This window comes from Silurus aristotelis (genome assembly GCF_946808225.1).
Source record: "Silurus aristotelis genome assembly, chromosome: 10".
Taxonomy (NCBI): Eukaryota; Metazoa; Chordata; class Actinopteri; order Siluriformes; family Siluridae; genus Silurus; species Silurus aristotelis.
Genome location: NC_139583.1, coordinates 9,954,145 through 9,980,562, shown reverse-complemented (window position 1 = coordinate 9,980,562; position 26,418 = coordinate 9,954,145). Strand labels below are relative to the sequence as shown.

Here is a 26,418-nt window from a genome sequence, read left to right as displayed (position 1 = left end):
CTGCAAGCTAGTGTGTGATAAGGAGATTTAGCTAGTGGATGAGCATTGGCAAATTAGGAAGAAAATGGGAAATGTGAGGAGGCAGTTTTTAGAAACTGGATACCAACACGTTAATGGGTTAATTAAACGTGTGCATCTCCTGGCTTCCTTACCTGATGATTTTACTTTTCTTCACTCCACAATACACATACAGTGTACTTTATTTCACAGCTAATTAACTTCTTATTAGAACTGTAGAACTATCTAATGTTATTTCCAAGTAATAACTGATGTTATTTTCAGAGGAATAAAGATGTCCTGAAAATACTTCACCCCCTGGAGGTGTTTGCAAATAAATAAAGACACCACAGCAGGTTGCAGCTGTTGCGACTCATAAGTTTGGATGGTACACCAATTACCACTGAGACACTTGTATCTGGATGTCCATTTCCACTTATAATGTCCACTTCTGTCAATTCCTTTAAACTTTCCACCAGCACCTAATGGATTTGTTCCTTCTACATTAGCGTTTTGTGTTAATATTTATAAACCTCTTCATGAAACCCCAACGGATATGATAGAGAGGTTGATGGCAATAAAGCCAGTCACATGATTATTACTGGAAATTATTACTAGCAGTTAATTCAATAGTAGCTTGCACCACTTGTTCATAAGGCAATATTAAAGATGAGAAATAATCACAGAAGAGGTGAAGAGGGGGTAATAGATCGAAGAGAATTGGTACCATATACACAAATATCCCTCAGGGCAGACAGCAATTAACTCAACATCCAAGAGGGGGGGTGTTTGTCGCTATTCGAATGGGTCCAGTGGCCATGGAGATAAGATATCTCATCTCATATAATGGCATAGTGCAAAATCTCTGTTTGTTGGATAGGAAATGGGAGTTGCAGTTTCCTTTGCAATCTGTTACTGCATAGCAATAGCTTCACCTGATGATTTTGTACAACCTGGAAAATATTTGGATGTTACATACATGATGGAAGGACATAGGTCATGTGTTGAATTTGTGCACTTAATGTGGACAGTAATGCATGATCGGTGCGTTTTCCACTCCCAGACTGAAACAGCATAATACAGTTTTTTTTTTACAGTACACTACACTCTAAACCACTCATACAAATCACATTCAGTCATATAGTATTAGTGATGGCTAAATGAACTAATGCAGGATGCACAAATGAGGAGTAATTGGGGAAGGATGAAAGTAAAATTTGAGCTAAGGCATGTTACACTAATGAGGGTCCATTAAAATAATCCCTTTTCTAGTGGGGGAAAAATCTGAATTAAAAGTTTCTTAAGCGTTTCTTGTTTGGGAAGCAGACAGATGGATATAAGAAGATCCAGTTAGATTGAAGAATTTCTCCTTTTCTTTTAGAAAATAGCCATTTACAAGGTTTTGCAATGTTTTAGACTCTGCAGTGGCTACTCTTTTAGATCTAAGCAGAGGAAAGATCTAAAACATCTAAAGGTGATCTGTAGTGTGCTGAGAATCACAATAAGATTTGGGATAAGACAAATCTTTAAGACAAAACAAACCAAGCCAAGGTTCCAGTGGAATTGTAGAGTGGTTAAGGAAAAAAAAAAAAACAAATCACACAACAAAGAGAGAAAGTCACATACAAAGGGGTAGAGGGGCAGAGGGAAAAGATAATGATAGATTTTGGGTTTTAAATCGAGGTGGATGGAGTACACAAACCATGTAGTTCAGTTAAAGTAGAGATAAAATAAGTAAAATATTACTACAGGAAAAGTTAAAGTGCACCTTTAAACTTTCACTTGAGTAAAATTACAGAAGTATTTGCCTTAAATGTACTTGAGTATCCAAAGTACTATGATTTATTATGGCTATAATGTTCTATTATAATTTTAGTCCCAAAAGTCTTTGCTTAATCAGCTCAGTTCATGTGAAAATGTTACTCTTAGCACACCAATCTTTTAGTAGATTGATATTAATGAGTCAAACACTGATTGATATCTATTCAAATTATCATGAGCCCAAAACCTTCTTTTAAACTACTGCAAAAAAAATCACACAAATAAGGTCACGAGTGCTGTGGCAAGTTAAAGTCAGGAGTTTTTTTCATTATTTATTTCTTTCAAAATGTTTCTCAATATTTTCTGCTTGCTGTTGAACTGACACTAAACTGTATATTGATGATAAGTAGATACCTGTGCTTGACCAGTTTTTATCCACTCATAAAAAAAGAAGAACTGATTTTGCAAAATATAGCTAAGTAAGAAGAAAGATATTTGACTTGTAAATGTAGTGAAGTTAAGGTAAAAGTTTTCCCAAATGGAAACACTTCATTAAAGTACAGACACGTGAAAATGCTACTTAAGTACAGTAATGATTTCCATTTACTTTGTTACTGTCCACCACTGGATTTTCTTCCTTAATAGAAAATGAATATATTAGTATTCTGAATTCGAATTTACAAAAACAAGAGAAGAGTATAAAATAATACTAAATAATACTAAATACAGGTGTAGTGGAACTTCTATTTTTGCTGGCCAATATTATGCACAAAATAGTTCACCAACTGATAAAATGACTAAGCTAAACTGAGTTAGAATGCAATAAAACAGTGAACACATTAAGGTTCACGTTGAATCTGGTTGAGCTTAGAGGTATAATTGGAACTCTTGGACGGGATACAAAAGACTTTTTGTAGAAGGATTTATTTTGAAGTGATTGATAGTCTATTTTTGTGCTCTATTTTATTTATTAATTTTTACATGAAATAATTGGTGATGTGAGTTGCATTTGCAACATCCTTAGTAACCACCTGATCAGGGTTGCACTTTGTGAAATATAAACAATTCATAAGGAAGGGTAAAAAAAATAGTCTATTATAGCCATAATTTACAGCCCGGGGGCATGATTTTAAAGCTAATCAAACTGCCTACTTTTTGGTTTGATACAGATAATTGTAGAACTCAACAAATACACATATATGTTGTTTGATGAGTTCATGTTTCTGTATGAGAGTTAATGCTGAAGCAGGTACAGTAGCATGCCACAAACTGCATAGGGTGCAGGAAATATCAGTTACCACAGCTATCCTGCTATTAATACATAACCACCATGCTGTTCTGAATCACATTGAGTGTGTTCATGTGTGTGAGATTGATATGAATTACAAGCTCTTCACATGCCTTCAGTATGACTTCTTACATACAGTAAATGTGGCATTTATTTAGCAAGAAGGCATGTGATACAGTGATATGTGTTTTCTTTATTGTAAATGTAGAAGAATGAGACGAGCTGATGGGGTATAGACAACCTGGACACTGCTGTGAAGAACAATCAGAATAGGAATAGATTTTTGTATCATGATGTTTACTCAAGAGGCAGAGGATAGATCTTTTTAAAAAGGGGCACAGTGTTGGCAGCATCTCCCAGCAGTGCTGGAATTAAGAATGGTCTCCCACTGCTGACACTACAGGTAAGCTCTCTCTTTATATGCAAATACACATTTCTCCAGTGGATTCTGGCAGAGAAATGATTCTGGTGGGTTATATGTTTAGACAAGAGAGAGGTTTAAGTCTCAATGCCAACTCATTGTGTCTGTCACACCAAGGAATATCCTGTTCATTTCGGTGCATTTATCTGCCACTCTTTATAAGCGTCTGCTTTCTTCAATGAGCCACGAAGGCATCTTGCTACGGCGCATTTCTAAGCGTTTGTACTTAACTCTTCGCTCGACGTAAATCGGCCAGCGTCTTGTTTTGACAAACGACTGTTGAGCTTTAATGCTACCGGGGATTTGTGTCACCCTGAGCCATGTCCTCGTAACTTATCATCAGGCACTACTTTCTTGTCTCATGATATGGAGATGAAACTTCCTGTTGCACGTTCTCACACCGTAATCCAAGTCTCCCGATTCTCATTCCGCTGCCCAAAGCAGGAGTGCGTATTATTGCAGCTGCTGATGAGGCCATATGCTCTGCGTTTGCTGATTGAGTTACGCTCTTCTGTGCTGGACGCCGGTACGGAATGTATGGTGTTTAAGGGATGAAGGGATTTGGCAGAGAGTCAGACTTAGTCCAAATGCCAAACCTCAAACACTCTATTGTATAGCACACCGAGAGGTAGGAAAGAAATATTATATACCTATTAAACCATATTCTATTATTAGGCAGGTCACCCTGACTTGGAACAACTTCATGGCCAGCGGTTATTAAATTTCTGATAAAGAATGAGCTGCAGGATTTCTTTTGTCTACAGTCTACACTTTAATTGATTACCTCTTCCGTACACACCCAAATGCCATGTAGTGTAGAGGGCTTTATAAGCAATGTCTATGAGGTGTGAAGCAAAAGGAAAAGGGTTGTCTTAGAAACTCAGCCAGCATCGGTCTTCACATTTCACTGGTGTAGTTTATCATGGCAAGGTTCTTTGATCTTAATAAATGCAACACAATGCACACCTTCAAAGCTGCAAAGGCCAGCTCTCTTCCATGGCCTCAGTTGCTTTTGTCAACCTTTATTATTATGACAAAAAAGGTTGCATGAAGCATGCACATCCCCAAAGACTGGCCTCTCTCCTTATGTTAACCGCAGACAGACTCCAAATAAACGAGTCACTGCTAAGAGCACAGCCATGGGGAATTTGATACAGATATAAATGCTACCTAAATAAGGACAAACTTACCTTCCATATTGCTTTTTCTAACTCTTGGATGTTTTGCTTGGGCCAAAATAAGACAATAGCAACAACAAAACCTAATATTCAGCCATATCTTGGTCAATAGAATTTCCATTGCGAAAAAGACCAAAGCACACGTGGGTTAAAGTGGAGCTAAATTATTCAAGAGCCTTATTCATCAATGCATGAAAAAGGAAATAGGGGCATAGCCTCATGGGGATGCATGAGTTCTGAGAATTAGATGATGATGCTGTACTGTACCACTGCAAGCACAATTAAACAAGTGTCTATTGATCCAATATATGCATTAGAAGAAGATCTTAAAGGCATGGTAATGATAGTGGCATTTTTGTCTCCAGACCCAGGTTCCAACTTGGTTAGGAGTGTAATGATGGCCACCAAACTATTTATTTTCCCCATGTATTCAAAGGCATTTTGGTGCACTGGAATACTGAATAATAATAGTGGTCAGGGTTGCTGTCTCAAAGCTTCAGGGTTTCAGGATCAATTCTTAGCTCCACATGAGTTCACTTGTAAGTGCTGTGGTAGATTCCTGTAAATAAAATAAACCCCCTTAAGTTGCAGTTTATAACTCAGCTGTTCAATATAAAGCTTATTATTTAGTAATTACAGTGAAACGTATACTGTATGAAAAGTGAATTGAGAGGAATATGAGTCAAACCCCGCCAAACCCCGCCTGGGAATTCGAGAGATGACATTATTATAGAGAATTTACAAAAACCTTTTAACTTCCTTTGTGCCACAATAGTAAAATGTTCAGCCTATTTTTGAGAGATCAAGAGGTTGAAATCCAACAATGTCACTGTGGCTAAAACCAAGAGAGAAAATGTGGCTGTTATCTCTAGATATCTAGTGATACTAGCCAGCTGTGGGAGTCATAAATACTTGTTTATGTATGTGGAAAAAGGCAGCTTTAACTTTCCATCAAACTGGCTGGCTTCATGTATCCAGGGAGAAGCACATGTGAATCTTCACCCTCCCCAATTGGTAGCTTTTGTATGATATGGGTGATGTGTCTGGTGGGTAGGAATTGGCAGGTGACCAAATTGAGGGAAGGAGGTAAAATTAGTTGCAGAAAATTGTTAATTTCTAAAGACTACATATTAAAAAACAATGAAAGTACTGTAGACGTGTTGAATCCACAGCCTCATTCCTAAGCTTCAGAATGCATTAGAGAAGGGCAGGACTGAAATATCCACATAAGACATGAAAGGAGCTAAAAAATCAGCTCGCAGATATTCTTATCATCTCTCCTCCAGATTTGGTAGGCACTCAAAAGAACATTCCTTCTCAAAGCAAGCAGCCTCGGGTTACGACTTTCTGTGCGTGCCGCCCTCTTGTCAGCGACACAATTTCAGCAGCCCCAGAGATTTGGGAAATGGGGTTTAAACAAAGCTCATTGGTTGTGGAGAGTAAGGCACAGAATAAAAGAACTGTTTAAAATCTTCTATCACACGTATAGGGAAAACAACAGGAGGCTTCCAATTAGCCCAGCGGTCCGGACCACACTACTTTCCGTTAGTCGCCCTTTCCTGCAGCATCTTTGGTTACAACTTTTGCCCAGCTGTCTATTGATATTTCGGGAAAATGGCATCCGGAATTACCAACGACACAATTATCCTAACTTATGGTGCTTGTATAGATCCTTTCTGATGCAATGCTTTATGCTTCCTGGATATATGTGTCACTAGAGGCTTAAAGTAAAATATTATGGTACTTGTTTCAAATATCATCTTGACAGAAGGAAACATCATTTCATGAATTGACAGACCATCATTACTAAAAGTGCTTGGACACATCTTCTTACTCAAGGTTTTTTCTTAATTTATATTGTTTTCAACAACGCATATTAATACTGAAGACACTGAAATGACGACAGAACAAATATGGAATTATACAGTCAACAAAAATGTGACCCAGAATGTGTTTTATATTTTCAATTCCTCAAAGTAGACAACTTTTGCTTGGATGACAGCTTTGTACACTCTGCATTCTCTCAGTAGGCTCATGAGGTTGTCAACTGGAAAAGTTTGCCAACAATCTTGAAGGAGTTCCCAGAAGTGTGGAGACCAGATCATTTGATGCAGCAGTTCCTTTCCTTCTTGAACAAATTACTCTTAGATAACCCAGAGATGTGTTTGGGATTGTTGTCCTGTTGGAAGACATATTATGGTTCCACTTGGGATGGCATGTTGCTGAAAAATGCTTTCTAGAATAAACCCATGTACAGTAAATCCTATGCATATCTTCATAAAGATTGCTTTCTGCACAAGACATTGTCATGCTGGGAAAGGGAAAATTTAATGCTACCACATCCAAAGACATCCTCTACAATCGTCTGCCTTCAACTTTGTGGCAGCAGTTTAGCAAAGAGCCACATATGGCTGAAAATGTAAGCTACCCTAGTACTTTTGTCTATATAGTGTATTTTCAGTAAGACTTGCCACCTCTATTAATTCCCCTTTCTCTCGGCATAAAAAAATGCAACGCACCTCTGAAAAATTACCTTATCATCTTAAATGTGCAATGTCCTTCCCTCTGTCTCAAAGAGACCATCTTATTATTCCTAAACTATGATTTAGACGTAATGGACCACCATTAAGCGACTCCTACGAGCATGTTAATATAATTGAATCTGATGGTGTGACATTAACCTCATGTGTTACACAATGACCCAGTGTAAGTCAAAAATGATGATGATATAAGGAACAGTGCTCACACCTCAGCTTGTGCTATTTTTAGATGTAGTCTTCAGTCACTTTCCCCAGAAATATATACTAAAAATACAGATCCTCCTTCAAACGTTGAGCATTATAGTTAGTTATATCTGTTTAGACCAAATCTAACAAAATGCCCTGAAATGCACTGGCACCCTATACAGGATATATTCCTGTATTCCTCACAGCACAGGCTCCAAATTTACTGTGAGCCTGATCAGTGTAAAGCGGATACTAAAAGTAAATGGATAAGATATTTATCCAGGAACTAATCTAACTGCTAGAGGTCGAGCGATTGAATGGCTGGCCGATTAATCTGTCTGGGTTTTTTTTTTTTGCAATTTTTTAATTAATCGTCATCGGCCGATTGTGCTGCAAATTAGGCTGATTAGGCAGGCGCATCTGACACACCAATACAGTATTCATTACTAACGTATTTGTGCAACTTTACTAACGTATCTGTGCAACTTTTTTCAATCGTGTCTGCTTAATTGCAAAGACAACAAGAATAAGAACAAGCGTGTTCTGTTTATTTTTTCTCATGTGCTCATTTGCTAAGCTAATTAGCAAATAGGAGTTCTCTTTCTTGGCGATGAGCTTTGCTGCTGATTCGACGCGCAAAAACGCAGACGCAGCTGACGCAGTCTGACAAGAGTCAACGGTACAGAATAAACTAAAGCCAACTGAGGCTCGAAACCCCACTGACAATACCCGATTGTTAGCTTAATTTAGCCCTATCTGTTTCATTGGTTAAATATGATGTTGCTTTAGGAGAGAGAATAAAAATATTATTTAGAGAGAATGAGAATAACATTTAGAGAGAATGTGTAACATTTTTGGAGAATGAGAATAACATTTGGAGAGAGAATGAGAGGAACCATATTGTTAGCGATCCTTCAACCAGCTGTAGTTTAAGCTACAGGTAGACTCGGATACCAAAACCAAAGTCCACTGATTGGAGAGGCTTGTGTTCAATAAATGTATAATTGAAGTAATTTTCTGTATCATATCTTATTAATTAAGTATTAGATTATATGAGATAAAAGAGGGAAAAAAATAATATTGGGCAAACATATCGGGGAAAAAAACGCCATCATATATCGGCCATAAACTGCCCGGATTTCTAAATATCGGTATCGCCCACACAAAAACTTTATTGCTCGACCTCTACTTACAGCCCCAATCAACATTACCCGGGGTCAAATAAAATGCAATTTGCACTTCGAATAATTTCCTAAATCTGTTTGTTTATCATTAAAGTTAATATATTGCAGTCAGCAAAGTTCTGTTCTGTACAACACACTTCTTAAACCACACGGCTGTTAATCAAACAGCCCTGTGTTGCTTTTACTGCGACATCATTAAATCGATATGGTGCCTGCACATAGAGCAAATTTCATTTAGGCTTAATCAAAGTCAGTCACTAGGTGGGAATGCATCATTAATGTTTTGTGGATAATTACTTCCTAATAACCGACAGCTTCAGAGCAGTATAAGGTAGCTATATTCTGCTGATTGGCTCTTATGAGTTGGACAAATAAACATAGCTGGACCTACAGACCTGATGTCAGAGTTCAAACATAGTAAGTGTAGGATGAAAGAAAAAATAAAGAGTCACTTTTTATTAAGTATAGATAAAGGCCTTACAAAAAAATTAAGCTACTGGGCAACGTCCTACATAATAGCCTGGAAGAGGCCTGAGGGAAGAGTACATTTGCATGGTGATTACTGGTGCTCCAGCATCAAGGGTAAAAGAAGTACAATATCAGTTGTCAGACAAAATGAACAATAAATAAAAAAATACCGGGTATAAAATAAGCCAAAGGACCCAGAACTTCATGTATATAAGCCATGGGATCTGTTAATGGCTTCTAATGAGAAGATTTCACAACCTCACTACAGGTCCTCATAATAAGCAATGTTGCTATTTACCATGAGAGCGCACACTTTTTCCATCTAAATATGTATAGTGATGGGGTCTGTGGGAGAATGAGTTAAGTCCCGGGTTAACAGTTGTGCACTATATGCAACATATGCTCACTAATTTCTTCAGCGTTAATGTCGTGTACTGCTTTGATCAAACATCACCTATGAGCATCTATTGATAAAGTATCCGTGCTTCCCGTTTGATTTGCGCCATCAGAAAGTCCTCAAAGTCTTGCTATTGACTCAAAGTGATGGATGCTTGTTAAATGAACTTTTTTCAAACACTACTCAATTAGATAATGTGTGTTAGCCAAAGCAGCATCCAATAGATTAGCTCATAAACACATAAAATTCACTGTTCTGTGAAGTGCAGGAGCAAACTGCTCATTTTATGCATGGTTTTATTGATGGTAATTGCATCTTGGAATGGAATGAAAAGAAATATTGCCATCCTATATTCTAAAGGACAGAGAATGTAAGATGCTGATAGAGTGTATATGAGGCTATATTGTATATTGGTACTCCATTCGCATGCTTACTGTTTCAAATGCAAAACTACTTAATCAGGGGTTTTACATATTTAGATAATCAGAGATTAAAATAATCAAGATTCATGAAGATTATCATTATGCATATTTCTTTGTGTGGTGGGTGAGTGACATAAGCTTTAATAGTTGGAAGGTATTCCAGGACAGTAGGGTCAACAAAATCAATTAAAAACCTATAAAAGATTAATTTTGTCACCATCTATAAACAACACATTAATTTAAAGGGTGGGCCTAACAAAGCAGACTTATTCTCTCTCTCTCTCTCTCTCTCTCTCTCTCTCTCTCTCTCTCTCTCTCTCTCTCTCTCTCTATATATATATATATATATATATATATATATATATATATATATATATATATATATATATATAAAATGCAGCAGATATGCAGATATACTATGTTGAAAGTTTTAAACATAATTTTTAACATTATTTCTTGTGTTTTAGGGGGTTTTGGTCCCACATGTATGCATATACAGTATGTCTATGCATACATACATAATTAGTAAAATGTTAATGAATTAAAACAGATTTTTAATCATATTGACTATATTGTGCTAAAAAGATTAAACAAAATACCAGATACTTGCATTTATTATGGCTTTATATTCAATACAGGCAAAATCAATGACATACATACAAATAACCAGAATATCCCCTAGAGAGTTAAAGGACAAATCAGATCCTAGTTTGTTGACTCTGTAGACGTTTGAAAATGTCATGATCTCAAATGGGAAATATTCATAGATATTGTATTTGGGCCCTTCAAACTTTATCGAAATTCTAAACAAAATGGTGTCGATAATACTGGTGTCTTGATGTGAATAAAATGTCAGAGGTGGTCACCAGACTGTATCCTTTGTTGGAGCTGTTCCCAGAAGACATTGTTCAGGGACTCTTATGATCACCATTGAATCTAAATGGACTTACATTTCCCTTTTAGGCATCAGCGTCAGAGAAAAGATGTGCATCGCTCATTGTCCTAATAGTGTAATTAAAAGCCAGACCAGACAGACAGTTGTTGACTCCTTAAGCTTCAGAAATGTCATGGTCAGAAATGGGAAACATTGAGAAAAAAAAAAATCTTGTCTGGGTCCGTCAAGGCTTGATGGTAATTCAATCCAATCTAATCACATCAGTTGTGGTCGGCACCCAAAAGAGATGGTGTATAGATCCAGTCAGTGACAGTCACTGGATAGCCCTTTTGTTAGATTGGTCCCTAAAGACCTTGGATAAAGAGCAGGCTGAGAAGGCCTTTTTTTAAACTCAAATGAAAAGCATCAGGGTTTCACATGATCTCCATTAAATCTACTCGGTCCAAAATTACCCTTTGGCTGTCAACATAGGAGTTAAGGTGCAGTGGCGCCCTGGTGTGAGTGTGTAATTAAAGACCCTGCTCTCATTAATTCAGTGGTAAAAGGCTAACTCAGACAAGACGCTCTGTCATATGTGAGTATAAGGTCAGAGGAGACACAGCGACCCTGAAATGCATTTATTGATTTTCTGGGTATCTGTTTTGGGTAATAAAGAAAAGTGCTGAGCAGTGAATGCCAAGGTTGCTATTCTAAGAACCCATATTAATTCACTGGTAAAGTGAAGATGTGCATTGGTCTGCCAGAAGGAAGCTTAAAGCCCCTGTCACTTACACATTTAGAAGAAGCTTAAAAGGGAAAAAAAGTTCTTGTATTACTCGTTCCCTTTATAAAAATGACAAATGATATCAATATTTAGATAACACAAATACTGCTATTCAAGATTTTCTGCTTCATTCTAGCATATTCTTTTGGAAGTATGTAATCACATACAATTTATCAGCCTTCCCTGGAGAGAAGAAGACTTGGAAAAGCTTGTTGGAGCACTTTTAGAGTACTTTTATGTTTTTAGGTCTGCATATCAGACTGCTGAAATATCCATCAAGTTTTAATCTCCTGCCAGAGGCAACCAGCTACAATATCCTGGTGTGGAGTCTGTCAATGCTCCCCATCTCTACATGAGAATCTGGAATTAGATGCAAAGAGCCTCAAAGTAACAGATTTAGTTTTTTTTTTTTTTTCATTTGAATGCTGTCTCCTCTTTTAAATTGTAGTTGTAATGAAGCTTAGTGAAGTTTAGTATCTTCATTTTCTGCATTCTTCCCAAACAGCTTGTTTTAGAAACAATTCTAATAGTGGATTTTTTATTAAGTGTGCAATTGTAAATTAAAACATAAGCTTTTTTAATACATATGTACTTTTTCATTATATGTGTATATACTGTATGCTTTCATGTCCTGTTCCTGCCATGTTTTTTTTTAAAACTGGTCTATACTGTTAAAACTTTATTATTGACCTCATTGTCGAAAGTGACATTGATTAATGAAATGAAATAATGAAAAAAAACAGACATGAATAAAACCATTCACTAAATGACAGAAATATATAACGTCAAGATTACAAATATGATGATTTTTGATGATCTACTGTATATATTCTTACGAGGTGCCAATAGTTCTTCTATGCATTTCAAATACTGTTTTTCTAATGTTCTAATAACTGTTGTTGGGGGAAAGATACACTTTAAATTAACAATAAGTCATTTTGAAAGGGAAAAGATAGCCCAATGTGTTTAATGTTTAATATATACGTTCATCATTTTAACAAGGATGCCAATCATTCTTGAGTTGACCGTATAAGCGGCTTATGCCACTGGTGGTGTAAAAATCTTGCAGCACACTGGGACATGGTCAGTTAATTTTGAGAAATTACACACCAAGAACAAAAAAGATAAATTGCCCCACATTATGGGCTGAAATGCACCAGTGCCTCACACTGTAGAGAGATTAGAGTTAAACAAGCCTGCAAAATGGTCTGTTTGGATAAAATAAGATGTCCTCGTCCATAAGTGGATTCTCCCAATATAAATATGCTATCAGGTAGTCCCTGCAAAAGGTAACATATGACATGAGAGAGAAAAAGCAGGCAATTTAAACTACACTACTAATTTAGGCAATTGAAACTACACCACTGAACATTTGATCAAAGTATTTTGTAGCTTTTTTCCCAATAAGCATCCATGACATCATTCTGTAAATGTGGACAATAATTGGCATTGTTAAAAATTGGGCATAGTGCATCGCTATGGACCAGTGACTGCCATGTACATTATATGGACAAAAGTTTGTAGACATCTGAACATAAGATGAGTATGTGGTTTTTAAACTTCCCATTACACATTTAGACCTCATTTGCTTTTGCTATAACCTCCACTCTTCTCTGAAGGTGTTCCTCAAAATTTTGAAGTGTGCTTGTGGAGATTGGTGCTTATTCAGCCACAAGGGTGATAAAGTCAGGTACTGGTGTAGGGTGAGGTGGCCTGAGGTGCAGTCAGCGATTCAATTCATTACAAAGGTGTTCAGTTGGGTTGAGTTTAGGCCACTTAAGATCTTTCCCTCTAACCCATGTAAAGTGTATTAATCATGGAGCTGACAATCTGCACAGAGGGCATTGTCCTGTTGGAACAGGTTTTGGTTTTGGTTAGGTGAAGGCAAATGTGATGGTACCACATCCAAAGACATCCTATAAAATTAGCTGCCTTTAACTTTGTGGTAACTTTGTGGTAGTTAATGGAAGAACCACATATGGCTGATAAAGTCAGGTATCCTAATACTTTTGTCCATATAGTATATATGTACATGACACACCTAAACACAATAAAAACAAAAATCACAAAAAGCTTTTAGCTATTTCTATTACACTGCTAGCATCAAAAAGTTTGTGCTGTATTTTAAACAATACTTCTGGCTTAATCAAATATGAATCGTTTAGATTTAGGCATTTGAACGGATGTACCTAGGTGTACCTAGGTGTACCAAAGTAATCTAAAGTAGTACAAGCTATTTCACTGCACAAAGCCTCTGGAAGTGAAAAGTATCCCAAAAGACATTAAATGAGGTCTGGTGCAGGGTTATAGAGACAATCTAAGCAAACAAAGAGCAAAGAATCAGAGATGATAAAGGTGTTAATCAAACAGTGACCTCTACAGACACATAGAAAAGACATTTACAGCAAGTTATTAATTTTTTTTTTAGAAATGTAGACAATTATTTAATTGCAGTGGTCACTGTTTTTGTAAGGTATAAATTTAGGAACCAGACTCAGATCAAAATCCAACGCCATAGGCTTACCTTTTGACTTTTCTTCCATACCAATGGAATCCTCATCATCTGAGTAATCTATTTTCAGGTTTTATAGCTTACCTGAAGATTTGTGTATTCTTGCCTGCTTGTAATTTCGATTTGGTGTTGTAAATCTTTGGCCTGCGAATCATGATTGCTGTTATTTCCTATTTTCTAATTGTTTGCCTTTTTGTGGGTTTTTTCTGATTGTGACTGTGTTTTAATGTTCTGTTACAAACAAACTCATGACTGCATATTCTTTTTATGTATCTCTTCTAAATGACACTTGGAAGTAACAATGCCATTTATATATATATATATATATATATATATATATATATATATATATATATATATATATATATATATATATATATATATATATATATATATACTCAAGTGAGAACAATTAAAACATGTGACTTTTAGCAGAATAAGTTTTTCAGAATGTAATTTGCATTAACTACCAATATTCTTAACAGCTTTGTCATCAAATTCCCTTCAGCTTAACAGCCAAGTGCCATATTGATCAAAGATGAATGTCACAGAGCATTTGGTGAGCATAAGCTAGTGATATTTTGTGTTAGAATATTAAATCCCCCACAACTAAGTGCATTAGAGTACATTAGAGCACATGCCCTCTTGAGAGAGGAAAACAGTGTAAGGGCAGAAAGAGAGAGAATACAAGTGCTGAAGAGATCCCTTGCGGAGAAGCCCTGAAGCAAAGACAGTCGTGTTGATGTTGAGAAAAGGACTTCAAGACTTCAAGTGATTCGACAGCTACCTTACGTCTCTCCCACCATAACAGTCCGAGATTGCCACTAACTTCCTATATGTTTTTCCTAGGCAGCCTACATTCCCACCATAAAAAGAATTTATGTCAGTAGGAGAGGATTAAAAGAAACGATGGGGTTCTAATCTTTTGTTGCCTGTGACCTAATAACAGATAAACATGTGCAATCTCCAAAACATGCACAGCTGCTTATGAATAAAATGCATAAAGCTGCTATCAGCAAACAGAAAAAGAAATGGTTTAATACAGGCTTGGAGATGCATGCTTTCAGAGCACAATGTTAAGGTCGTGCTATTCTCCAAATCAGAATGTCAAACAGAAACGAATTCACTGTTGAGCTGATAGTGGAACGATAATAGCGGGATGAGTGTCAGGTGTGCGTTCCGGTAATATATAAGGCTTAGTGGCATCTAAGTAGTCAACTAAGATTACCAAACACGGAGGAAATATTTAATTCAAAACGCATCACAGAGACTCAGTGTCTGAATGTATAGAGTTGGAATGCTGGCTTTCAGTGAGTCATTATTGACCCCATTTACAAACAGGTATGAAAACAATTCCAGTTGCTAACTTTCCAAGTTAGATTGTTATATTTTTTCTATTATTTGCACATTTGGTAGATGCTAAACTGCATTCGGTTGCGTGTACCAAAAGTGAAAGGTCTCAGGATTTTGGTCATATCAGTATCGCAAATGTTCTACATTATTATTTAGACTTAATACATCGCAATTTCAAAATAATCACATAATTACTTTGAGTTGTCTCAATATTTCACCATATTATGTAGATATCTTTTTTATTTAAATATTGAATCATAAAACTTCAGTAATCAGTAATTAATTTATAAGAACTTTAATTAATACTTAACAATATTGTGACTTATTTAATTAATTGCATCAAAACAGTATGTAATTGTTTAAATATTGTTATACTTCGATTATCATTGAACATCTTTGAATATTGTTGAACATGTAGAACTTTGAGGTGAATGGGCTACAACAGTCGAAGAACACACTCCTGTAAACCAAAAACAGGAAATGCAAATGGGACAGACTCATCACAAGTGGACATTTAAAGATCTGAACAAGAACAGTAGTCTTTCTATATGGTTATGTTGGACATTTGGTCACTGGGACAAACATGCCATGATCCATAGTTACTAAGGTTTATTCTTTGTATGTTTTTTAACACAGGTGTTCTTAATAAAATGGCCAGTGAGTGTATATAAGTGCACACAAAAAAGACGCCGGTCCAGCAAGTGAAACTTTGTTATTGTCTGAGCGATAAGAAAAGAGAGGATGCTGCCGAGCCGATTGTTCTGTAAATTGCAGCCTACAGAGGATAATGCTTATAATAAAAGCGAGACAGACAGTGACAGGAAGACTTAATGTGCGGTCCAAGAGCTTCTGTAGCAAACGTAGCTTTCGCTTTAGAGAAGCAAAGATATACTGCAACGCTGGATATCTTCCACATTTATGGTTTTAATTTCATTCATACTGACATAAAGCCACAGACTAAGAAGTTGGAGATCAAATGCAGGTCTCTATACAAACAATCTCTCAAAATAACAAAACATGCCCCATTTGTTCAGTCAGCTGACAGGTTCGATGCATCACGAGGCGGGAGGAATCAGTGCCTTAAGAACTAAGTGGAATGAATCGTGGTCGTGATCGGATCGGCACTAAGTGCTTTAATCTGAGCTGAAGTGCTCCAGCTTAGCCTGCACTAATCCTTGTAAGAAAAAGGAGCCAGATGGTCGGCGGCAACTGCTGCAAAACTGCAGAGCAGTGCTGCGAAAATCCTGCAGCTCCTGCTGGTGTTTACCTTGTTCCTCGTGTTACACGGATAAGCCACAGTGAACACCAGCACCTGGCACTGCCGGTTCCTAAAAGTACTGTACCCTGCAGAGGATGATGTGTCAGAACTAAACACTCCGCTGCGGTGGAACCTTGTGATTCTCGGGGTGCCACGGTTAGAGAAGGACTGTCCCGGGGGTGTTAGAATACAGTACAACACTGCTGTCGTAACGCTAAGCTCATCATGCTCCAACACAACCTCCATCTGCATCAACGTGGCTCTAGCGAGAAGCTTAAGATTTGTCTTATCATGACTTGTGGCCAAGCAGCCATTATACATAATCAAAGTTAGAGGAAAAAAATGAAAAGAGTCTGTAAGAAATTAATTGAGTGAACATTAGCTCCCAGACCACCACATCTTAGCAGGACCGACTGCCTTTGGGACACTGAAAATCTGTCTGATTATACCATACACACACACACACACACACACACACACACACACACACACACACACACACACACACACACACACACACACACACACACAGGGGTCAACCACCTGCAGGGAGCTCAGTTGGAGGCAACTATATTACAGCTAGTTATAGTTTCCTGGTGTGTAATTGAAAGATATAGAGACAAACTGAGGCACACTCTCTCCTCTCTCTCTCTCTCTCTCTCTCTCTCTCTCTCTCTCTCTCTCTCTCTCTCTCTCTCTCTCTCTCTCTCTCTCTCTCTCTCTCTCTCTCTCTCTCTCTCTCTCTCTCTCTCTCTGTGCTGGAGTGGATAAATCAGTATCCTTGACAGCAGGAACAAGCTAATTTAGTGCCCAAGCTATTCGTTGTTACTCGTATTTACCCAGAAAGCCGGGAGGTACAACCACCAGAAAAAAAGAACACATATACAGGTTTGTATGTGTCTTTAAACTTCTATAGCAAAATCTTCCAAATTCCACCAAGAGCTGAACCACACACACACTTCAGTCAGTGTGAGCTGGCTGTCTGTTAAGACTTTTTTAATTATCCATAAGATTAATTAGCCTGCACAGATGATTTTTCTTGAATCAGGAACACACAGCTATGTGAAAATTAAAGTTTGCCATTAAGTTCAAAACATGCAGTCAGATTGCACTTAAAGGGAAATGAAGATGCTCGTGACTTGCATGGCCAAATGAGACATAGTCTCGTGCAATACACAAACTGTATGAATGCACTTAAATACACTATATGGACAAATGTTTGTGGACACCTGACCATTAGATCTTTATGTGCTTTTTGAACATTTCATTCTACATTTGCGGTTATAATGAGCTCCACTCTTCTGGGAAGAAATTCCACTGGATTTTTGGAGTGTGCTTGTAGGGGTTTTGTGCTCATGCAGCTTTAAGGGTGTTAGTAAAGTCAGGTTCTGATGTAGCGTGGTGAGGCATGGGGTGCAGTCAATGTTCCAATTCATCCCAAAGGTGTTTATTAGGTTTCAGATCGAAGCTCTATAACAGGCCACTCAAGATCCACTCAAACCCATGTAAAGCAATCTTTACATTGCCAAGCTGGAACAGGTTTCGATCTCAGAGTTCAAAAGAAATTCTATGCAGTTGTGTGCCTCCAAAGATTTTGACAAATGGCTGAAAAAGTCTTGAGATCCAATACTTTTTTTCATACAGTGTAGCCAACTATGTGTCTCACCATGTTCTATGACATTACACTAACAACCACTAGGTAGTAACTACCAATTAGGCAACCAAAACATAGCACTGGTTATGCTGTGGATTGTACTTAACTGTTTAGTCTTTTGTATTGGCTCTAAACTGAGTTAAACAGTATTAGTGGCAAAATAACATTTATATAACCAGGTGAAACTACACACACACACACACACACACACACACACACACACACACACACACACACACACACACACACACACTCTATTTCAGAGTTGTCCAACTCAATTTCTGTCAGCCACACTAGCATGTTTGGGTGTCCTCAATAGACCATAAACTGTACAGCTAATGAATGTAGGATAAAATGTAGGATGTTTAAAAAACAGAAGACATAATCAATAATTTATTCAACTGTTTGGACTATTACGCAAAAAGATTAGTATTAGGTTCAATTATGTATAATATCAAGTAATGTCAAGCGCACTCATAATTAAGGAAAATGTGTTTTCTATCTTGCTACAGAAAATTATTATTATTATTATTATTATTATTATTATTATTATTATTATTATTATTATAATTATTATTATTATTATTTTTTTTTTCCAGCCAGACATGCATCCAGGCCACTTCCAACTCTCCAGTTTTAGGCTGTTTCTGGTCAGGTTAATAGATTTTTCTTTGTTATAAAGATTTTCAACGTTTCTTAACGCAAACATTCACGGCAGTTTATCTTTATTATGAATAAACATGTCTTCAAGTCTCACATTTTTAGTGAAAGTGCCTTCCATGAACGTCATCATAACAAACTTAATAGCCAGAAGTGTGTCTTTCCTTTAACAAGTCAGTCTCGCTTCTTATTCATATTATACATAGACACAAACAAACTGATCTTTGGGATTCACCTGTGTTATTTGGTTTCCTCCTTCCTTCACATGATACTTTATGGAATGGTTACCCATACCTATATAGTACAGTAGGTTTGAATGAGTGTGTGAACGTGTCCATGATGCCTTGTTCAGGGTGTATTTCTATCTCATTCCCAGTATTCCCAGAAACAAGCTCTGGAATAATGTTAACCCTGAAGTTATATCAATGAATACATTTAAAAGACAAATAATTATGCTTTCTATTTCATCTGTATGTGCAAAGTTTTTGAAACTGTTCACTTATTCCAAACTGCTACAAAGGTTCCAAGCTGTCATACATTTCTGAAATTTCCAGTACAAACTAAAATACAGGCTGATTTTTATTCGTGACTCGTTCAGTCCTGATTCAAATAAAAAATGTTAAAAAGATGTTAAAAGAGCAGTGTGGCACATAATAGTCATGGATCAGAGAGATCATGTAGAACATTTCTCTGTTAATAGCATTGACGGTGTGCACTCAGGAAAAAATAAAGGCACGCTGCACAGCAGGCGACAGTCACATGCCACATATCAGAGAGACTAAGGACTCTGGAGATCCTAATTATTGAGACATACTGATTCCTCTGCATGCCTTTTCCCCTTATTCCTCATAGGAATAAGACACAATCTGACTCTGGGTGTGTGTGTGTGTGTGTGTGTGTGTGTGTGTGTGTGTGTGTGTGTGTGTGTGTGTGTGTGTGTGTGCTGCTTATATTTATGCATGACTGCCTTTCCACAAAGGACAGAGCCTACTGTCCTCCCGGCAAACAATCTGCTCTCGTTCTCATACATTCTTGTCCATTCAATCCAAGATCAACAGCGATGGTCACCAGTGTCATGGTTCAGTGTCATGGTTTTCCTTTTTTTCAGTTTGAATCTGATGTGAAAATCTTACACGGTTTTCTGGAACATATGTCAGTATGTAATTTATTCGTAATTTCTATGTATTCTAATGCATATGATCATAAAAGGAACTTTAAAAACAGAACAAAACATAATTATGAATAAATTAATCATGACAGCGAGCATCGCAGCCCAACTGCGCTCCTCTTGTGATTAGTCAGTACACTTCACAGTCTTTGCACAAAGTTACGTATGACTGAAATTCATTTCCCAGGGGCCCTCCACTCAGTGACAGAAATAGTCGTGTGTTCATTCATGACAGCACATGGCACAGTCAGCCTGATGTAACTGAGAGAAATGCACAGTCAGAACCAGCGAAGCAGTCACCTCCAGAAATGTGCATTATAACCTGCTTTACAACATGCAAGAATATAGGAATGTTGATCAGCCTCACAAACACCAAACATCCACAAACACACACACACACCCACCCACACACACACAGCATCAGTGCTTCAGCACCAAGGAACGAAAGCAAGCAGAGATGAAGAGAGGTGAAGTAAAAAAAAAAAGAAGTATCACTTACCCAGAAGATGAGGTTAAAAAGGAACATCATGTATTTCAAGCAGCACAGGAAGCCACTGGCCATGTTGCACTTCTTGAATTCTAAAAGGAACACAAAGGATAGATCCAGGTAAAAGACCACGTATTTGCTGCTTTTGGAAGCGGTCTGTTTATTGGCGTCCTTGTTGTCTGTGGCGCTCTGCTTGCGTCCCGTGGAGCCGTAGAAAGCTCCAGCTGTGAAGCCTCGTCCCCCGAACGGACGACCGGAGCCGGACGCACGTGCAAACTCCGAATCGCAACTGTCCACAGACGGGCTGCGGTGGATAGCCGACTCTTCACTACTTGACTTCTCCATGCTCAGGGGCTGACGCTCTGCTGACTAGATCATACTCTACCATGTCTCCCAGAGTCGCCAAGCAAGAAGCTCCAAAAAGTGTCTCCCAAATGAGCGTCTCCCTCAAAAGTGTCTCTTACACACAAGTCTAATGGAGAGATGGTGCCACAAGAACACTCACTAGCTCATCACTTGTTATGACGCCCAGAAGCTGACCTGTGTCCAGCGAGAGTATGCCAGAGTTCCCACAACTTCCACACCTCCTCCTCCTCGCACTCTTCTTCTCTGAGCTCTGCTGAGCCGGCACAATCTTGCGTTCTGTCTCGCAAAACCTCAACCTTGTGTTCTCTTTCCTCCCCTCCTTCTCTGCCTTCTCCTCTCCTCTCCTCTCCTCTCCTCTCCCCTCCTCTCCTCTCCTCTTCTCTCCTCTCCTCTTCTTTCCTCTCCACTGAGCTCAGTGCTGCCGCTGATGTGTGCTGTTATCGGCAACTGCATTTACTGGGCATTCCCTATCTGTCTCCATTCAGCGTTGAGCCATCTATCTATCTCCTCCTCTTTTCCCTCCTCCTCTCGCCCTCTCTCCCTCTCTCTTTCTCTCTCTCTTTCCCAGCTCCTCCTCTCTGTCCGAGAACCAATCATGCATCAAGTGTTGTCTGCAGCCCACCCCACTGGTGACCCTATGCCTTTAATAAGAGTATCATCACTATGATTTTTGCCTAAACAAGTTAATACAATTGTACAGCTATTAGCCGTTCACGATGTCCATATATAAAAAAAAAAAAAGCAACAAGAAAACCCGCGAATGCTAGAAATACCATTTATTTGTAATCAAAATGAAACACTAGCTGATCCACATGCCAAATAAGAAATCTTTACATTCACACTTCACATACCATATTACTTGACCCCAACCGCCCCCCACCCCTCACATGACCTTACTGAATGATCCTCTAATTAAATTCATCATAATTGCAATTCTTTCCAGGCAGTTCTCTCTTTGAGTTATCGAGGCATTTAGCTGTCATTAGTGTTAAAATAAGAACGATTGCACGCGTGACCGTTCGCTCGATGGTGCTTCGCAGCCCTCGGATCGTACCCTCTGAGTTCCTTGTAAGGAGTGCCGATAAATAAATTGCCAGCGCCTCTATCTTAGGAATTATAGCGCCATTTGAAGCATGGAAACTAGATAGTGGCTTACAGATATTCAATGCTTTCCTAGCAAGAGCCAGGGACATAGTCTGGATTAGCTGCCGATCATTCTCTCATTCTTGGAAAGATGATGAGGAATTATGTTAGGTCCTGTTTTAATCTGAAATAAAGTGCCGCCATATATCAACCAGTGTTTTATACTTAAAATTAAAATGTCCCATTAATGTTTAATGCCACTGAAAGATAATGTAATTAACCTATAAGGTAGCACTGTATCCTTGTAATTACCTGGGATATTTTCCAGGTAACTATATATCTGTAAAATTAAATTTTTCACATATAATTAAGGCAGTCTGGTTTCATTACTTCACCTACAGATAAGACAGTCTGGGTTCATTACTACCTAACACAAATGCTTCAGTTACTTCAGTCCACATGCTTCGGTTAATTAGCACCTCAAATCTGATTGATGAAAAGGTGTGGATTTTGGGCTCTGACAGCAGTATGGTAAAATACAGTGAAGTTTTCTCTTGTAATAATGTTAATTGTTGTTTGAACATTTAAGCGCTAGCAGAAAAACAGAACCCTTTAAAATGCATTGTTCTAAAAAAACTATCAACTAAAGAGTGGTTACAGTAACTAGTCAGGCCACATGACGCCATCCCAACATTGATTATTTTCTTATAACGGCACATGCCATCATGGTTTATTCCTTCCAGCTGGATTTGTTGTATAATGTTATAAATTATGATAGAATACCGTTTTGATTATTTGCCTGTTTTTATCCCCCACTCAGTCCCTGGTTCACATCTGTAGCTTTGATGAATCCTAATTATAACCATCATTCTTTACAATATGCCATGTGAATAAATGATTATACATTGAAAGGCATTTAAAAACTGGAAAAAAAAGAAGTTGGTATGATAATTAAGGGGTTTCCACAATTAGAAATTGTCTATTTTTAAGTTGAAATATAAATCAAGGCACAGGTTATTCACATTTCTTGAAAACACAGCAGATATATGGTAATCTTGATAATGTACACGCTTCATGCTACATTTGCTTTATTTAAAAAAAACAAGTATCTGTGTGTCTAACTGTGTATAAAACCATTTCTACAATCGTAGACTTAGACTTCCTTTAGGGGGAAATCCACATCAATAGAAAATGACCTGGAGGCTACCTGTATCTGTGTATGGCCTCAATAGAACAGATATAAAAGGCACCAACCTAAGCAACATTTGTTTGCTATTAAAAAGTCACAACTAAGACAAGCTACATCAAGCGATGCATGCTGAATTACTGAATTAAATATCATTGATGTACAATGTACATTCAACACTGAATTCAGCAGCGATCCTGAGAGTTAATTAGTATTAAAATCGTCAGTATGGCATTAATATAGAGACTGAGTGAATACACACACAAGCCGAGCTTACAGACAGATGGAGGAACATGTAGCTCGATGCTCTTATGCTAAACCTCAGTAATACCTTGTTTGCCTATGGCTTGGCTCTAATCCATTTCTTCATTTTTCGCTGGAGACAACAATCCGGATGAACCTGTTGGAATAGACTAAACGACACAACAACAAATCTAAGCGATCAATTAGCCGGCTGCTTTAACACTACACAAGAAGCGCTTTCTTTTTTGTCATCGCCCAAGCCACAGGATACACACGGGGCAAACAATCAGTTTCATTGCATCCCTGCTCAAAATCATTTACCAGTTAAGCAGCTCATGCTCCCACCCTATTAGATCTGCAGAATTGGTTTTACTTTGTAAGCAATAATTTGGCTAGTCTATTTAAAGCAAAACAGTTAATCTCAGCTGTTTGAAATCATTCATTATGCAGGCTGTTTTTTTTTTTCTGCAGCCATGCCTGCCACAGATTTATAATATCTGTGCTATTAAGAGCAACAGCATAGAAACCCACTGTGTCGACTAACACAAAAAGAAAAGGGTTCGACCAGCGCTCAGAGCTCCCCTAATGCTTGGATTCAATATAGTCTGCCTCTGTGCTGCACGTCAGCAAACTAATATTCATTAGGACGCTACAGGGGGCTTAACACTACTGAGCAGATAAGGCTCGCTGAACAGTGTATCCCATGTTCAATATAATTGTGCATCCACACAATCACTCATACAGATGCACAAAGACGACAAAATACAAGCAAACAGACAAGACAAGGTACCTTAGAGATTGAAATGTATTCAGCTGACTCAGACAGAGCTTGGAAAGACAGGTGAAAACTTTAATACGTTTTTTTTTTTTTTTTTGGAAAATAGAAAAGCAAGTCGCATGTCGATGTGGACTTAAACTTACATTACAAAGGGCTCAAAAATCCTGTCAGTTTTCATTCTGGTATTTGTTCTTGCAATAGATTTCATATTGCAATAGAAGACGACGAGAAATAAGTTACAAGGTGTCTAGCTAGAGTTCTTAGAAGATTTTTTTTGCGGACAAATCCTTCATAGAAAAATGACCTGAAGGCTACCTGTATCTGTGTATCGCTTGAATAGGATCCAATTCAAATATAAAGGGCGGCAACCTGAGCAAAATTTTTTTTTACTTCTGTGTGCAGGTGAACTGAACACATTATCCCTTCACAAAAACATTGAGGCATTATGAACCAAACATACACATTTACTAGTAGTGCAATAAAACAGTATTAATCTAGTTATTCAGTTGTAAACCATTTTAACATTGGTAACTCTGGTGATCATGCGTTGTTCTAAGCCTTAAATCTGCAAGGTATTGATCATTACAATAAAATGATAATGACAGCATAATGCACAAAACAGTAAAATAAGGATTATATCTCGATCCACATAATCCTGACCATAAGATTTGTATGTGCTTTTTGAACATCCCATTCTACATGTAATCCCCATTTGCTTTTATATAAACCTTCACTCTCCTGGGAAGAGATTTTGGAGTGTGATTTTTGGAGATTTGAGCTAATTCAGCCACAAGGTCATTAGTCAAGCCAAGTACTGATATAGGATGAGGAGGCCTGGGGTGCTATCAGTATTTCAATTTATCCCAAAGGTGTTTAGTTAAAACTAGCAAATAGATGAAGCAAACAATGTCTACTCAAAGTACAAGATGCAAAATTCTGAATTTTTGTGTGGTTTGAATAAGGTGTGAAATAATCATTTAACAAGACCTTATACTTTAAGGCTCAATCAATAGATTTGATAATATGAACCCTTAGTTTTTGATACATAGCAGGCGTATTTTCATGACCATCCATCACTAAATAACAGTGATCCTTCCAATGAATGTAGTCATGACTTGCTTACAACGTGGTCTGAAATCTGTATACTGCGTTGCAGTGATAGTGCCTTACCATTTTCCTCAAGCAGAATAAATCTGGCAGCTCATGCAACATGCACACTGCAAATACCCACTGTGAGGAACAGAGATCGGCTACAGAGAGAAACAGAATAATGAAGAGAAGTGTTCGGCTCTTTTCTGTGCTTAACACTGCTGTTCGGGTGTGATAAGCACTCGCAAGGAAACGTGTACCGCAGCACGGTTGTGCGTCTCCCTCACCTTATCCAATAGCTTCTTCCTTGTGAAACATCACCAGACTCTTCAACATACAGCTGACCTGGTTTAAAGTTAAGGATGACTTTATTTCAGCAGCAGTGTGGCTCTGTAATAAGAGCGAGTTTAATGTCTGCCTAAGTAGATTGTTGTAATGTGTTATAGGGCGAAAAAATTGCAATGGAATGTAGAAAGCGATCAATGGCCACCACATGCGAATTGGAGACTCGGTTTGCAGCGTTTATAAGATGAAGCTGCTTTAATCAGCCTGTTTCTGCTCTATAGCGGCTCAACCAGCAGACCTAGAAAATCAGGTTAGATTGAAATCTAGAAAACAATATGTGTAGAAAGGAGTGTTTTTTCCCCTAACAAGAAGTTTTGTATAACTGCAGAATTCGAGAAAAGTCATGAGGTCCAAAGATGATTTATGAAAGCTCGGAGATCTCCGCAGAACTAAATCCACTGAGACGGTGGAATTAGTAGAAAAGCAACTGACACACATTCTTCTGAGTATGACTACAAACTCAAAGAATGAATGTTAATTTGCATGAGCAATGCGGTAATCTGAGAGCGCAGTTTACAAGCATGTAGTCTGTGATTTGCAGAGAATAAGTCTGCAAATGATGTGCAAAACACGGGTAGAAAAATATATTTAAATGAGCTTCTGTTTATACATAATGTTCTTGGTAGAGGCTCTGAGTTCAAATAGTTGGTTCTAGTAATGACTTTAAATCATAGTACATTGCATTTGGGTGCAAATTGATTTTCATGGACGTCATCCTATATTTTGTAAAAAAAAA

General features: G+C 37.8%; 1 protein-coding gene across 7 annotated transcripts in view; it reads right to left on the bottom strand.

Moving 5' to 3' along the window:
• The window catches only part of tspan9a (tetraspanin 9a), a 222,632-nt gene that overhangs the window by 61,079 nt on the left and 135,135 nt on the right, over nucleotides 1-26,418 (bottom strand). For 6 of the 7 annotated variants that reach the window (XM_083551978.1, XM_083551981.1, XM_083551980.1 and 3 more), the window contains one exon: nucleotides 20,605-20,684. In XM_083551978.1, coding sequence (XP_083408104.1) covers nucleotides 20,605-20,667 — 63 coding nt within the window. In that variant the 5' untranslated portion in view covers nucleotides 20,668-20,684. Of the gene's footprint in view, nucleotides 1-20,604; nucleotides 21,479-26,418 lie in introns of those variants that run through there. The other variant, XM_083551977.1, reaches the window with a different exon arrangement.